The sequence below is a fragment of the Pseudorca crassidens genome, chromosome 9 (genome assembly GCF_039906515.1).
Source record: "Pseudorca crassidens isolate mPseCra1 chromosome 9, mPseCra1.hap1, whole genome shotgun sequence".
In the NCBI taxonomy this organism is placed as follows: domain Eukaryota; kingdom Metazoa; phylum Chordata; class Mammalia; order Artiodactyla; family Delphinidae; genus Pseudorca; species Pseudorca crassidens.
The window spans coordinates 6,247,958-6,265,091 of record NC_090304.1 but is presented as its reverse complement, the minus strand read 5'-3'; the positions used below and the strand labels follow the sequence as shown (position 1 = coordinate 6,265,091).

General features: G+C 37.0%; 1 protein-coding gene across 26 annotated transcripts in view; it reads left to right on the top strand.

The window, feature by feature from the left end:
- TOP6BL (TOP6B like initiator of meiotic double strand breaks) overlaps nucleotides 1-17,134 on the top strand; it is an 89,145-nt gene that overhangs the window by 1,196 nt on the left and 70,815 nt on the right. For 20 of the 26 annotated variants that reach the window (XR_010945910.1, XR_010945908.1, XR_010945909.1 and 17 more), the window contains 2 exons: nucleotides 939-1,080; nucleotides 6,862-6,915. Coding sequence is in view for 15 of the 26 variants with exons in the window: in XM_067748174.1 (XP_067604275.1) it covers nucleotides 939-1,080; nucleotides 6,862-6,915 (196 nt within the window). In the remaining 11 variants the exon portion in view is untranslated. Of the gene's footprint in view, nucleotides 1-938; nucleotides 1,081-1,675; nucleotides 1,846-6,861; nucleotides 6,916-17,134 lie in introns of those variants that run through there. The other 6 variants (XM_067748168.1, XM_067748167.1, XM_067748171.1 and 3 more) reach the window with 3 other exon arrangements.

Here is a 17,134-nt window from a genome sequence, read left to right as displayed (position 1 = left end):
TGGTACAGATTGGGATCTTAGTTCCCAAGTTCTCGTGCTGGGATCTCCCTGCCTTTAAAAAGAAAGGGGGGGGGCGTGTAATAATTTTCGCTATGGTACCTCAGTGTGGAAGTGAGAGTCTACTTTCATAAATAGTAATGGAAATTAAATACAATATATTTTATTTTAAAATGGTCTCATCAAGATTGAATGTTTTACCAAGAAATCGTGGAGACCTGTTAAACTTAAAATATTGTGTGCAGATGAATTTGTTAGAAATAATAGCTAATATTTATTAAGCATTTACTATATAGCAGGCACTGTGTTAAACATTTTGCACATATTGTTTTGTTTACGTTCAGCAGCTGCTGTATGTGGTAGATTTGTCCTCATTTTTATAAATGAGGAAGCTGAGGTACAGAGAAGTTAAGTAATTTGTGCAAGGTCACATGCTAGTGTTTGGCTCATCAGGGATTCAAACCCAGGCATCTGCTTCTGGAGCCAATGCTCTCAACTAGTATTCTGACCCTCAGAAGTGTTGATTTAATGAAAGGTAAAGGTGATTCACAAGCAGATGCCATTCTTATTCATAATCTTCATGTTGGCTTTTATTTAGGGAGAAGAAAAAAATAAAACAGGAAAAACAAACTCCCACTTAATTTTTTCAAATTATTATTTCCAGATGAACTTATCCTTTGAATAAAACAATTTTTTGTCTCCATTTCCTGTCTTGGACATTGTGTTGAATTTCGCTGTCTCCTTTTTTATGTCACTCACCTAGCTGTTTCTTCTGTTTAGACACAATGCTTCGTTCTTAACAATTGTAAATCTGACATTTTGCAAGCGAGAATATTAGTTTTTGGAAATGAGAATTATTAATTTAACCGTGTCATACAAGTTTATTATTACCATGATTTTTTAAAGAAGGTTGTGTTTTCTTTGAATTGTGCCCTTTTCAGATACTGAAATATTTAATTATTCACTGGAGGTGTGAAACAGCAAGAATATCAAAGGGAGCATTGCTAGAAGGAGAGCTAGTGATTTCCATAGAAGCATTAAATTCTAAGCACCAGGCAAATACTCTTCATTGTGTAACAACTAGTAAGTGGAGGAAGAAAAAATATTGATTTCTGTCTTTGTTTTGTCATGCTTTATGTTATAGTTTATTTAAAAATTTCAATTAGTCATAATCTTTTATTATGTTATTACTCCAGAGTTGTTCCATAATTAAACTTAAGTGATTATGAAATAAGTATCTGGTGATAGATTTACAAATCTGTCATACAGGAAAGGTGAGTAGGATGACTTATCAAAGGATTATTTATTTTACTGGTTTAAGTTTAGATTGCTCAGAAACAATCTAACTCTTGCTCTTGGTTTTAACCTCCTTTTTCATAGCTAAATTATATTACATTGAATTTTGTATCCTCTTTCGTTCATGTCCAGCCTTTGGTAGTTGGAAAAGAGCCAAAAAAAAAAATTAAATGATGAATGGTGCGTATTTTGATAATCCTAACTTGCAGTTAATTTGAAAATATATATCTCTTCCATTTGGCTCTTAACTCTTTCATCATTTTTGCCTGTACTCTTGGAAAGCTGATGCATTGAGTGGCCCTGACACAATTAATTTTCTTGAACTTGTGAAGTGATAACTTTTTTGTCTGACTGTTTTTTGGCTGTGTGTGTGTGTGTGTAGGTTTATTGAAGAATACTTTGGAATGAAGTTGTCCCATCAGCCTTAGAGGAGTCACCCTGAGTCCCAGTTGAGACTGGATAGTACTTTAGGCTCTACAAGACATTTTCGCACCTGAACTGGAATGACCTGTCTTCTCTTTGTTTACCTAGCAGTGAACATCCTCAAGAGGGGTATGATAGTTTGGTTTGCTGTTACTCCACATGAACTCCACTCTGATTGGACAGAGTTCCCACCATTCGTGAGAGAGGTGGTTAGTTACCTGGCTAGGGTGATATTGGTCTGCATATGGTTCTCTTAGCTTGTGCATTGATTCTGATCCAGTAAACTGTGCTCAAGGTGGCAGGGTTGATTTCACTCAAAGAAAGGGACTTGAGCCACAATAGCTTTTGGCAAGAAACTGAATTCCATAGACATTTTGAGCCTAATGGACCTCTTCAGCCCGTCTAGTGTAAGGGACCTTTCTCTTCTGCTTATTGTCTCTTTATTATTTTTATTATTTTTTTGACAGGAGGAAAGGCGATACGTGCTTGTCATGAAACATTATAACATTACAGAAACATATATTATGGAAAATGAGACTCTTCAGTAATCTCACCCCTTGAGATAATTATTAACATTCAGTATATATTCTTCTAGATTTTTCTATGCATATGTTCAGAGTCTTTCACCAGGTAGATAAAAAGCCAGATTGCCAGCATTCTAGGATTGAGGGATTGGGGTGGGGGGAGTGGGGGGTGGTTGTATCTTAGCTTTCAATGTTTATGTTCACTCAATCCGTTTGTTTTTAGTACAACTTTAGTTCCCAGCCCAGAGACCCATGCTTCTATCTTTTCAAAGAATAACCTCTCCCCACCCCCTCACCAAGGTTAGGGAGGGCCAGTCCTTAGAAGGCTGAGTGGAGAAGGGAATCTAAAGATCTGACTACTTCTTAAATTCATTTTTTCAGCTGACTCTCCTTATTTTGGCTCCCACTACTACTTCCAGAGGTTCCTAATACTACCATTTTTGAGTCTTTGGGGATTTTGTTGTATAATTGGTGTTGTTTCTTCACCTTTCCCTTTTTTGGCTTATAATTCAATTTTTCAGGTCTTGAGTCCGAAATCCTTTCCCACTAGTCCTTCTGCTTTTCTGTTTCTATAATTTTATTATAATCATCTTTCTCTCTTATTCTCTATCTTTGTGGGTTTATTCCTTTAAAAAATACTCCTTTTCCATTTTATTGAGATTTCAGGAGGGAGTAAAAGTAGATGTGTATGTTCAATCTGTCATCTTTACCTGAAAGTGTGGATTGGTGTCATTGGGCTAGGGCTGGGAACTAAACCTGGGGCTGCTGTAACAAAGTATCACAAACTGGGTGGCTTAAAACAAAGTAAATGTATTCTATCACAGTTATGAAGGCCAGAAACCCACAATCAAGATCTCAGCAGGGTTGGTTCCTTCTGGAGGCTCTGAGGGAGAAATCTATTCCTTATCTCTCTCCTAGCTTCTGGTAGTTGCCAGCAAGTCCTTGGTGTTTCTTGACTTGTGGATGTATTGCTCCAATCTCTGTCTCTGTCTACATGTAATGTCCTCCCTTGTGTTTGTGTCTTCACATGGCCGCCTTATAAGGGCACCAATTGGATTTAGGGCCACTCTAACCCAGTATGACTTCATCTTGATGACATTTATGAAGACCCTATTTCCACGTAAGGTCATATTCACAAGTACTGGGCCTTAGTTCTTCAAAATCTCTTTTAGAGGCACAAAATGCAACTCACAACAAACCAGAAAATTTTGTTGCTGGAATGGTCCATCTGTGAGAAGCTGAGGGATGACTATATATTAGGTTGGCCAAAAGGTTTTTTCTGTAAGATGGCTCTAGTAGTGTTTAGTTGTCTTTAACTTCATTCAAAACAATTTTGTTAGATTGTATTGTGACAGCTGTCATATCAGCGTGCATTTAGAAAAAAACTTACCAAATTGGTGACTTTTTGTGTAGCCATTTTAATATTGAAGATGAAAGAAAAAAGCAACATTTTCAGCATATTATGCTTTATTATTTCAAGAAAGGTAAAAACACAACTGAAACGCAAAAAAAAAAATTGTGCAGTGTATAGAGAAGGTGCTGTGACTGATTGAATGTGTCAAAAGTTGTTTGCAAAGTTTCGTGCTGGAGATTTCTCACTGGACGATGCTCCACGGTTGGGTAGACCTGTTGAAGTTGATAGGGATCAAATTGAGACATTAATTGAGAACAATCAACATTATACTACACGGGAGATAGCCGGCATACTCAAAATATCCAAATCAAGTGTTGAAAGTCATTTGCAGGACTTCCCTGGTGGTGCAGTGGTTAAGAATCCGCCTGCCAATGCAGGGGACATGGATTTGATCCCTGGTCCGGGAAGATCCCACATGCCACTGAGCAACTAAGCTTGTGTGCCACACACAACTACTGAATCTGCATTCTAGAGCCCACGAGCCGCAACTACTGAGCCCACGCACTCTAGGGCCCATGTGCTGCAACTACTGAAGCCCGCGTGCAAAGAGCCTATGCTCTGCAACAAGAGAAACCACTGCAATAAGCCCGCACCCAGCAACGAAGACCCAACGCAGCCAAAAATAAATAAAATTAAAACAGAAATCATTTGCACCAGCTTGGTTATGTTAATTGCATTGATGTTTGGGTTCCACATAAGTTAAGCGACAAAAACCTTCTTGACTGTATTTCCGCATGTGATTCTCTACTTAAACGTAACGAATGTTACGTTCCATTTTTAAAACAAATTGTGACAGGAGATGAAAAGTGGGTACTGTACAATAAGGTAGAATGGAAGAGATCGTGGGGCAAGCGAAATGAACCACCATCAACAACACCAAAGGCTGGTCTTCATACAAAGAAGGTGATGTTGTGTATATGGTGGGATTGGAAGGGAGTCCTCTATTACAAGCTCTTTCCAGAAAACCAAACGATTAATTCCAACAAGTACTGCTCCCAGTTAGACCAACTGAAAGCAGCACTCTGAAAAGCATCCGGAATTAGTCAACAGAAGATGCATAATCTTCCATCAGGATAACGCAAGACCGCATGTTTCTTTGATGACCAGGTGAAAACTGTACAGCTTGGCTGGGAAGTTCTGATTCATCCATTGTATTCACCAGACATTGCACGTTCAGATTTCCATTTATTTCGGTCTTTACGGAATTCTTTTAATGGAAATTTCAATTCCCTTGGAGACTGTGAAAGGCACCTGGCCCAGTTCTTTGCTCAAAAAGATAAAAAGTTTTGGGAAGATGGAATTATGAAGTTGCCTGAAAAGTGGCAGAAGGTAGTGGAACAAAACTGTGAATATGTTGTTCAATAAAGTTCTTGGTAAAAATGAAAAATGTCTTTTATTTTTACTTAAAAACTGAAGGAAATTTTTTGCCAACCCAGTAGTTTTTCCTATCAGTAATTGTTGAAGGCTTTAACAAGTATTATTACTGCAGTGTTTCCCAAAATGTGTGCTACAGGATGTTTATATAAATTATGAGAAGGGAGTTATGCAGTCATCTAAACTTGAGGAATGCTGGTTAAAATCAAATGAGTTTTGTTACTTTAGATCTTCTCAGAACCTTTAATATGCAAGCACGGACTGTGAATCTTTAAAAATGGGCTGTAGTATACAGCATTTCCCAAACATATTTGACCTCGTAGCTTTTTAAAAAATCATCTTCTGTAAAGAGAATTTGGGGGAATGCTGTGGCTTTAAAAATATGTGTTCTGTCATCTTTGCATTTGAAGGGTAGCACTTTATTTAATACAGAAAGATTAGGAGCATAGCTGAAAATTTGGGGTTGGATGTGGAGCAGGCAGAATGATTGCTCTCCCTGCACATGTTCACCCAAAGTGACCCATTTTCAACAATTGTTGGTATGATACTTGTTAAAACTAAGAAAGGTTGTTAGAGGGAACAGTGTGATATATGCAGTTGAGAAACATCATGGACACACTGTGAGACATACAGTTTGTGGTTTGTTTCTTGTTGATATTCTAGCTCCTTGCTAATCACTGGTGTCGGCCTGCTACCACCTTCCATCCGTGTCCCAATCACAATCACCCACTCCTTTAGGTCAGAATCAGTGTATCAGTGTGAGGAACACTAAGTTTAAAAAAAAAAAAAAAGATTGTTTTTGTTAAATATTCTATGCTACCTGGGCTCAGGCCTTTTGAAATATGTATCATTTATCCAGAATCATTCAAAATCTGGAGATCTAGAACAATGCTATCTGATAGAACTTTTTGTGATGATGGAAATGTTCTTTATGCTGTTCAGTACCGTAGCCATTAGCCACGCTTGGCTATTGAACACTTGAAATGTGGCTAGTGTGACTGAGGAACAGTTTCTCATTTGATTTAATTTAGTTAGATTTAAATAGCCTCATGTAGCTAGTAGCGACTATATTGGACAGCACACATTTAGAGAATGGTATTGCCTCTCACCCTAGATCAGTGGTTCTTAACCTTTTTTCCCTGCCTGAAGAATACATATTTCTTGAGGGATAGACACATTTCCATTGGTTCTTGTGGCAGTGATTCTTAGATTCTTAACTGTGGGGTCGCATCACTCTGGGGGAAGTCATGTTCTATTTGGGAAAAAAAGCCTCCAGGGGATTCTGATCTTTTCCCCCCTCTTAGGTACCTGCTTCCTCCCTTACTGTCTTTCCCTGAAGAATTATTGCTCTAAGTGCCGGAATGTTCAGATTTAGAACTCTAGGTACAGATAATTCTTACCTGATAGTCTAGTAAAGAGTAAATTTACTAAAGAGTAAATTGGTTAAAAGAAAGGCCAAAAATTTTAATTGAATCTCATACTGGAATATGAGTTATTGGCATGATATACTCTGGTTACTAGCAAGAGTCTGTGGTCTTCCTATGATCCTTTTTTATCAGGAATAGTAATATTCAAAGAGGCAGCCCTGGTGTTTAATATAGGTAAAAAGAGTTGCTATTTGGTTCTCATCTCTAAGAAGTTATTCTGCCCCTGAACAGTTGTAGCCTCATAATACTTCTTTGGTGCCTCCATTTTTACTGAATTCATTAGTAGTGACCATCTTTTAATGTTCTGTATCTATAAACAGTGATTTCAGGCTCCCATATGATTCTTTAGATGAAATCCATTGAATTGCTTTATTTATGATACTTCTTTGTATTCTGTTTCTTACAGTTGCTTCTGCAGGAAGCATTTTTGGCGGTTTGGTCCTCAAGAAGATCCTAAAAGGTAAAGAATTACCCAACTTCCACAAGATTAAATCTCTTCCTGTCAATAAATTTGGTATTTTTGAAACAAATTTAACATATACTGAAAGATAAAGTTGTCAGATTTAGCAAATAAAAATACTGGACACTCACTTAACTTTGAATTTCACATAAACAATGAATACTTTTTTAGTATATTTGCATGTTCCATGCAGCAGTTTATCCTGTAATTTATCTGAAAATCCTGCTGAAAGATGATCTATAAAATTGTACAGATACAGGAAAATTGTATAGACCTAAGACAAGATACCTAGGTCACTGTAGCTTCTCTGAAAAATCTGTATACAACCTCAGGCAGAATTTTCCCAGATGTAAAATACAATTTTTAGTAAAGTATTTGTTCACATCTACCTAAAAGAAATAATATATGGAGAATGCTTTTACTATAAAAGATTTGGGCTGGTATTAATACTGTTTTCCACATGCCAAGGTTTACGGTTTAGGAGTTTTCAGTGACCTTAGTTTTAGAAGTTCTTCTTTCCTTTGATTTGAGAATAATCTAAAACCAAAGGACATACATACATTATTTTAAGGAGACCAAAATGATTTGAGAACCATTGTGCTTTCATTTTTATCTTTTATGGTTGTGTGACTTGTAAATATTATCTAATGGGTCTGTCTTTTCCTAATGAGTGGTTAATTTACAAATTTTACAAAACAATTTTTTTAAAAGAAACTTTCCCCAACTAAACCTGGAATATAAATAGATTGTGGTTTTTTTTTTTTAACTTTTTATTTTATATTGGAGTACAGTTAATTAACTGTGGTGGGGTTTTTTTGACTTATGTTTGTCACTGCTTTAAGAAAATATGCTATATGTTAAATATAGAAACAATCAAAAAGCTACATTAGAAGGGTATAATGTTATAAAGTAAATGTTTGTGAAATGTATTACCGTTGGACTTTTTCAAATAGCAGGGTTTCTTAATGCTTTTTAAAATACAATCAATTTAAAATTTTAATTTATACCCAGATTTCCAGCAACTCAATTACTGCATAAACCAAAGTACCTTCCTTTATCTTGGTCTTATCAAAGAAAAGAACAAACTATTTTTTTGCAACTCACAATATGAAAGACTAAAGACATAAACATGTAGGAAACAGTTCTACCTTTTGAAACTTCTTATCTGAAGTAATTTTTAGTTTAAGCATGGGGATTTAAAAGTGCTTGCTTGTTAATTTAAGGGTCATCAGGTGTATTCCCTTTAGCCTTTGAAATTGTCTTGGCCCTCTGAATCTACCTTCCAGCTGTCTGTACACTGGATTCCTAATAAACCTCAGCTTTTTGCTCTGTGGTCCTAATTTGTTTAGATTCTGCTTGGTGTGCACACATTTAAAAGCAGTAATTGTGGAGGAAAAGTAATAAAACAAAAAATTGAGATTTTTGTTCTTAGCTCCATAACAGATGTACTGTGGGAGCTTGGGTAGAATGTTCTCCCTGTAGTAATAATCAAAATGATGATTTATTGAGCATTTACTGTGTGCTGAGCTTTGTGCTTGACACAGAGGGGTTACAGTGGTGAATATGATAGATTTGATTTCTCCCCTTAGTGCCATATTTAAGATATCTTAATCATCTGATTATACTGCCTCCCAAAGCCTATGCCTGGAAGAAAGAGAGAGTCAGCTTACTGTCCTGGAGAGTTTGCTGCAATTCTAAGACTTTTAGAAAATCTGAATTCAACTTTAAGAATCATGAGTTGACTGCCTCAAAATCATCTAGTCTATTTATCAATCTTTAGTTCTCTTCCTTTTTGGATTATGCCACTGAGATGATGCAAAGAGTGGAAAGGCATTCTTAATGCCATTGCTCCAGTTAAATGTGTGAAGGTGCTTTGAAAGAAATGAAAATTCATAAAAATAAAAGGGAATATGTTATTAACTCTAGGGAGGAGATAGGAATATTTCCTGCAACTTAAACCTAAACTGCACAATGAGTGGTTAGATCATACATAGTGCTGCTTCTTTGTCTAATATTTGTGAAAGTGCTTTGAAAAAAGTGAAAAGCCATGTAAGTACAAAGAAATGGTTTTATTATCATTGTTAATAATAGGGAGAAGGTATTGAGTATAGTTTATGGAATAACCACCTATTTATTATGCTAATACAAACTTTAGACAGTTTGTGTCATGTTGACTTAGTTTTAATTTGTTATTTTAAAAGCTCAAAGCAATTTTGTGCATATTTATTTAGTCTGTTTTCATATCCTTGTGATGAAGTGGAGGTGGCTAACTTTTTGTACAAAGAGGAAGTAGTGTACATCAAATACACAATAAAAATTGAGTCATTTGCTCATAGTCAATCACATTTAGTAACCGACTTTAGCCTGTCTTCTCTCTAGCTGTTAGGGCTCATGATATTAACTTCCACTTAATAATGCTATTTATTCTTACTAATTAGTAACAAAAATGACTCAGTGAAGCTCACAAAGGAAGCTGTCCAAGACTAAGATTTGAATTCCTTAGCTCCCTGACTTATGTACCATTAATTATGCCTTTATTACTCTTGTTACTTATTTAGCATTCCTATAACATTATTAGCAAACTGCTTTGAATTGGTCTATTCACAAATCTTTACACTATGTAATTAACTTCATCAGGAAGTCTCTGGTGGCTGATTCATTAACCATCAGATTTCCCAGTGCTAAAGAATTATGTATCTGTACAAAATTCATATGCCTCTGAATTCAGTTTGTTAGCTATGTCATCCTCTTCATTGCTCAGTTGATTTCTCTCAGTGCCTAAAAAGAGGTCTGCCCTCTCTTTAGGGGAACTGTACTGTTGTAGAGCCATCCAGCTTCAGTTTTCTTTACTCTTCAATCTATTCTATCAGAGTTGTATCAAGGTACTTTTTCTCTGGATCTGGACCACTTCAGATCAGTTCCTATACACACAGGCTCATATTTCTGGGTGTTTTATTTATGCTGGATTAATAAATGATGACCAAGATAATCTCCCTGTTTTTCTACCTCTCTAAAAGTTTATGTTCTTTTTAAGTTTTCTTTTGTCTGTGGTACCTAATTGTTTGAACTTTTGTCCAGTAAACCTTTATTGAACCTCTACCTTGCCACAAAAAAGTTATAGTGAGAGGTACCTCTGAAAATAAAACACAGTGTGATAAGTACCATAGTGCTTCTTTGGTAACACAGAGGATATTCTCTAAAGTTCAGTCACCAATATGCCTTTCTTCCCTTTATTATTCTGCATCATTATTCTACGTTTACTTCAGATATCTTCTGCTTTTAAGGCTTTAACTATTATTTCTATGTTGATGAGACTTTTTTTGGTCTCTATCTCTAATGTGTTTCTAGCTTTGATTGTCAATTGGACTATTCCATTTGAGGGTTCCTCTGGAATATCATGTGTAACATGTCTCAAATAGGGTTCATTTTCTTAAACTAACTTACTGTGTAATCCCCATTCCTTTCAGTGATACTAACATTTTCATAATTCTCCAGGCTTAAAAGTTTTGGCTTTTTTTGAGGGGAAGGGGAGACTTCTCCTTTTCTTTTCTCCATTATCTAATGTAATTGAATTTTTGGTTAATTTTGCTTTTATAGTGTAGAATTATTATTTATTAAATTATTTATTAATTTAAACACAGCTTTATATTCCTCCCTTAATGACTCCCAATTGCTTATTAGAATAAAACACCTCAGACCCGATTTGAGGTACTCTGTCAATTAGAATAATCTTCTGCACTTTGAAGGATGATGCTCATTAAGATAGATAAATTCTTACGTGTTTAAAAATTCTCATTCCTTTATATTAACATATGTACTACTATTCTGCATCATATAGTTATCCATTTATGTAGAAATCCATTTACATATTCATTTGTTATCCATTTATGTAGAACTAATTCTATCATAAATATCTATTTGGTGAAACGGGATAGTTTTAGCTTGTCCTTCTTGCCCAAATCTAGAAGCTACTTCCTAACATGTCCTTACTTTAGTGAAGAAAAGAAGGAAAAGAAAGGGTAGAAGAGAGTGATGAGTTGGAGGAATATGAAAAAAGCCATATATATATAGGTCTTTATTTATTTCACTGTTTTTTTGTCTCTCCTAGTCATATTATTTTTACTTGTTTTTTAATCTTATTTTAAATATCTCCTCATTCCCATGTTTATTGACATAATTTAACGCTTTACTAAAATACAGTTTGGCCAATCATTTAAAAAAATGTTCATGTATTTTTCCCAAGTAAGAAAATTTACAACTTTGTTTTCTTCAAAAGACTAGATAGGAATACCAACCCTTGAAAGTGGGGAAGACAGTTTTGCTGTTGATGTACGGTTACATAGTTATGATAGTTCAGCTTTTGCCTCCAAAATGGCATCAGGGAGATTTAAAAAGAAAAATATTTAGTTTTGTCCCTTTTGTTAATTTGTTGGGAATGGAAGTCAGGAGTTGTGCTTTTCATACATTAGAGAGATTGATGTGTCCAGGCTTGCTCAACACTGAGTGAAAAACTCACAATGGTGAACTCTTGGATGTCTGACTTAATATATGTTTTTAAAATCTGAGATGCTCATAGTCAAAAATTTAAAATCTATTATAATTTTCTATCTTACAAGATCAACAACTCTAAATCTCACTACTTATCTAACACTTTTTCTCCTGGGAGCTCGTTTTGTAGACATGACCTCATTCTCGAGAGATAGGTCAGACATAAGTTATCACCATTTCTGTTTCAGAGATGAGGAAACTGAGACTTACCTCAGTCTCCGATATTAAGTTTAGAAGTAAGGGAAGAGCTTGGGGACTTAGGTCATTTGTTATCCTGTGAGTCCACGCTTAACCCTCACGCTTTTGATACATTCTAAATAGTCTCTTGCTGCTAAATTTGCATAACACATGGAAAGATTTTATAACGAGAAGATTGATTGAAGATCAAGAGAAGTTAAAATAAATGAATTTGTCTTCGTTTCTTTAATATTTAAATATGCCCTTTATTGGTTTGAGGAAGTTCTCTTTTAGCCCTGGCTTGCTGAGAGTTTTTATTAGGAATGGATGTTGGATTTTATCGAATGATATTATGCATTTATTGAGAAGATCATATGATTTTTCTTTTTTAGGCTGTTAATATGGTGAATTACATTGATTTTCAAATGTTAAACCAACTTTGCATTTATGGGATAAATCCCAGTTGGCCATTGATGCATTATGTATCCTTTTTATGTATTGTTGGATTTGATTTGCTGACATTTTATTTATTTATTTAAAAAAAATTTTTTTTAAATAAATTTATTTATTTTGTTTATTTTTAGTTTTGGCTGTGTTGGGTCTTTGTTTCTGCGCACAGGCTTTCTCTAGTTGCGGCGAGTGGGGGCAACTCTTCATTGCGGTGCGTGGGCTTCTCATTGTGGTGGCTTCTCTTGTTGTGGAACACGGGCTCTAGGCACGTGGGCTTCAGCAGTTGTGGCTCACAAGCTCAGTAGTTGTAGCTCGCAGGCTCTAGAGTGCAGGCTCAGTAGTTGTGGCGCACGGGCTTAGTTGCTCCACAGCATGTGAAATCTTCCCGGACCAGGGCTCGAACCTATGTCCCTTGCATTGGCAGGCAGATTCTTAACCACTGCGCCACCAGGGAAGCCTGATTTACTGACATTTAAAAAATAATTTTTCCATCTGTGTTCATAAGAGATATTTGTAGTTTTCTTTTCTTGTAATGACTTTATTTTGGTATCAGAGTAATGCTGACTTTATAAAATGAATTAGGATGTATTCTCTGTTCTTCAATTGTCTAGAAGAATTTCTGTGGAAGGTATTATTTCTTCCTTAAATATTTGGTACGATTCATCAAAGGAAGCCATCCGGGCCTGATTTTTCCTTTGTGGGAAATATATATATATATTTTTTTGCGGTACGTGGGCCTCTCACCGTTGTGGCCTCTCCCGTTGCGGAGCACAGGCTCCGGACGCGCAGGCTCAGCGGCCATGGCTCACGGGCGTAGCTCCTCCGCGGTATGTGGGATCTTCCCGGACCGGGGCACGAACCCGTGTCCCCTACATCGGCAGGCGGACTCTCAACCACTGCGCCACCAGGGGAGCCCTGTGGGAAATATTTTAACTACAAATTCAATTTCTTTGATGATTATAGAGCTATTCAGGTTATTTTGTTTTTTTGAGTAAGTGTGGGTAGTTTGTACCTTTCAAGGAATTTGTCCATTTCATCTAAGTTGTTAAATTTATTGACATAAAATTGTTCATAATATACCCTTATTATCCTTCCAACACTTGTAGAATCTCTAGCAATATCACCTCTCTCACTCCTGATGTTGGTGGTTTATATTCGTCTCTCTCTCTTACTTTCTCACTTTCTCTTTCTTTAATCAGTCTCGCTAGAACCATATTCTTTCTGTTGTATTCTGTTTCATTGATTTTCACTCTGATCTTTTATTCTTTCCTTTCTTCTGCTTGTTTTGGATCTTTTTTGCTTTTCTGTTTCTAGTTTCTCAAAGTGGAAGCTGTAATCATTGATTTGAGACCATTCTTTTTTACACTGAAGTCATGATATTCTTTTAAATAGTTCTTTTAATAGTTCTAAAATTTTAAAATTTAATTATTATTATAATTAATCTAGAGTTTATGTTTATTTATGATACAAGTTAGGAATCTAATTTAAATCTTTTCCTTTCCCCAATAATTTGTGTTATTATGCTTTCATAAACTAGGGCTCTATATATGCTTGGATCTGTTTCTGGGTGCTCTAGTCTTTATGTCTGTCCCTAGGCTGGTATCATAGAGTCTTATTTCCTAAAGTTTTAGAATTAATCTTGTTGCATGATAGGGCAAATCCCCCCTCCTTATTTTTTTCCAGAATTGCCTTTGGTTTTTAAAACCATTATCTTACTTATGAATTTTTTTTAAATTTATTTTTGGCTGCTTTGGGTCTTCGTTGCTGTGCGCAGGCTTTCTCTAGTTGAGGTGGGTGGGAGCTACTCTTCTTTGTGGTGCACGGGCTTCTTATTGCGGTGGCTTCTCTTGTTGTGGAGCACAGGCTCTAGGTGCATGGGCTTCAGTATTTGTGGCACGTGGGCTCAGTAGTTGTGGCTCCCGGGCTCTAGAGTGCAGGCTCAGTAGTTGTGGCGCAGGGGCTTAGTTGCTCTGTGGCATGTGGGATCTTCCCGGACCAGGGCTCAAACCTGTGTCCCCTGCATTGGCAGGCGGATTCCCAACCACTGTGCCACCAGGGAAGTCCCGCCTATGAATTTTATAGTTAGTTAAGTTCCATGAAAAATCTTATTGTGATCTTGATTGTTATTATTCTGAATTTGTAGGTTAATTTGGTAGCAATTAGCATTTTTATAGTATTAAGTGTTTCTGTGAGTTGATATACTTTATCATTTATTTAGATCTTCTTTTTCTTAAAAAAATATGTTATTTAATTTTAATTGTCACAACTGGGAGGTAGGCCCTATAATCTCCAGTATATAGATTCTAGAGAATAAGGGACTTTCCCAAGAGCACCTGGCTAGTAAAGCTGAAGCCTGCCTGACTCCAGAGGCCATTTTGCTAGATTTTATTATTTGTTTGAAATATTTTCTTCTCTCCCTATGGGCTGGGCCATGTAACTTGCTTGGGCCAGTGAAATGCGAATGGAAGTAATATGCACCACCTTCCAGGAGAAGCTTTAAGAGCCAGTGTGTTTTTCGGTCATAGCTCCTTTTCTTCTGCTGTGAGGCTAGGGTGCCAGGCTAGGATGCCTATGATGGAAGGTGCTCCTTTAGCCTGGATTCTGCTTTGGAATGACTCCTTTCTGTGCTTGCCTGGCATGCCTCTTAATTGGTTTCTAGAGTTCTCAAAAAGGCAATTTGATATTGTTGTTAAGTTTGGTATCTCCAAGGGAGAGTGAGGGCCTGAGACTTGCTCTTCTGCCATCTTGCTGACGTGATTCCTATTTAGATCTTCTTTTATGTTAACACTTCTTTATGTTAACACTTCTTTTCATAAGTCCTAGACGTCTTTTGTTGTATTTATTCCTAATGTCTTATAGTTTTTATTGCTATTGTGAGTGGTATTCATTTTTTCAATATTACTGACTTGAACTGTTAAAATTTTGATAATTTATCTGTAGGTTCTGTTGGATCTTCTATAAGGACAATCAAAGCATTTCTAAATTCTTACCGTTTTTTTTCTTCTCATTTTCACTTCTTTTATGGCTTATTTCTTTTCCTTGTCATATTGCATTAGATAGAACAATATTAGTATTGGATAGAAGAGCACAGGTGATATTAGGCATCTGCGTCTTGCCTTCCTTCAATGATATTACTTAAAATTCTACCATACAGGGCTTCCCTGGTGGCGCAGTGGTTAAGAATCCGCCTGCCAATGCAGGGGACACGGGTTCGAGCCCTGGTGCGGGAAGATCCCACATGCCGTGGAGCAACTAAGCCCGTGTGCCACAACTACTGAGCCTGCGCTCTAGAGCCCGCGAGCCACAACTACTGAAGCCCGTGTGCCACAACTACTGAAGCCCGCGCGCCTAGAGCCTGTGCTCTACAACAAGAGAAGCCACCACAATGAGAAGCCTGTGCCCTGCAACAAAGGGTAGCCCCCGCTCACTGCAACTAGAAAAAGCCCGCGTGCAGCAGCGAAGACCCAATGCAGCCAAAAATTAAATAAATGAATAAATAAATAAATAAATAAAAATTTCTACCATACAGTATGATTTTACTATAGTTTTTTGATATTTGCTCCTTGTCAGGTTAAGGAATTTCTCTTCTTTTTTTTTTTTTTTTTTTTTGCGGTACGCGGGCCTCTCACTGTTGTGGCCTCTCCCGTTGCGGAGCACAGGCTCCGGACGCACAGGCTCAGCGGCCATGGCTCACGGGCCCAGCCGCTCCGCGGCATGTGGGATTCTCCCAGACCGGGGCACGAACCCGTGTCCCCTGCATCGGCAGGCGGACTCTCAACCACTGCACCACCAGGGAAGCCCGGAATTTCTCTTCTTAATTTGCCAGTAGTGTTTGTTATAAATGAGTATTGTATTTTCAAAAGTGCTTTTTCTACATCTTTTGGGATTATGATGTGTTTTTTTAAGTTTTTAATCTATTAATATGATGAGTTATGGTGATAGACTTTCTGATAAAAAACACCCTTGCTGGTTGTTTTCATTATATAATTGTTACATATCCTGGATTTAACTTTTGCATCTATATTCCTAGTGAGATTGGTTTATATTGTCCTTGTCTTATTTTGGTACCAAGATTATACTAGCTTTGTAAAATGAGTTGAGTAGGTTTATCCATTTCTGTTCTCGAACTTTTTGTATCTGTTCTCTGAAAATTTGGTAAAACTACCCTGTAAAAAAATCATTTGAACCTGGTATTTTGGGGGTGTGGGAGGTGAAGAAGGAATTATTTTTGATAACCAACTTGCTTTCTTTAATAATGTTTGGCTTAAGTTTTCTATTTCCCCTAGAGCCAATTTTGGAAATACAGTTGATCCTTGAACAACATGGGGGGTTGGGCCACCGACTCCACACACAGTCAAAAATCTGCGTACTGTTATCTCTGCCTCAAAAACAAATGAATTGATAAACGACTCACCCAAGGGCAGGAAGTTGAAACCGTTTGGATAGAATCAGGACTCAAACCCTAGTTCTTTTGATTCCACGCATGTGATCTCTAATCAGACAGAAACTTTTCCCCACACTTAATTAAAGATCTGTAAAATGAAAACGCAGGTGCTATAGTTATTGAAAAAAAAATCAGCATATAAGTGGACCTGCGCAGTTCAAATGCGTGTTGTTCAAGGCTCAACTGTATATGTACATTAAAAAAGAAGAATGCATGCGCGCGCGCGCGCACACATACACACACACCCACACACCCACACACATTATCCCTTATTCCTTTTAATTCATTCATCCAGTACGTATTTATTGAGCACCTGCTATGTGTTCGGCATTTCATCTTAGTTTTCAGATTAATTGATGTGAAGTTATTTATAGTATTGTTTAAAAAATTTTTATTTTGTATTTTTGGCTGCTGGTTGGGTCTTTGTTGTTGCACGTGGGCTTTCTCTAGTTGCGGCGAGCGGGGGCTACTCTTCGATGTGGCGTGGGGACTTCTCATTGCGGTGGCTTCTCTTGTTGTAGAGCACGGGCTCTAGGTGTGCAAGCTTCAGTAGTTGCAGCATGCCAGCTCAGTAGTTGTGGCACGCGGGCCCGAAAGCAC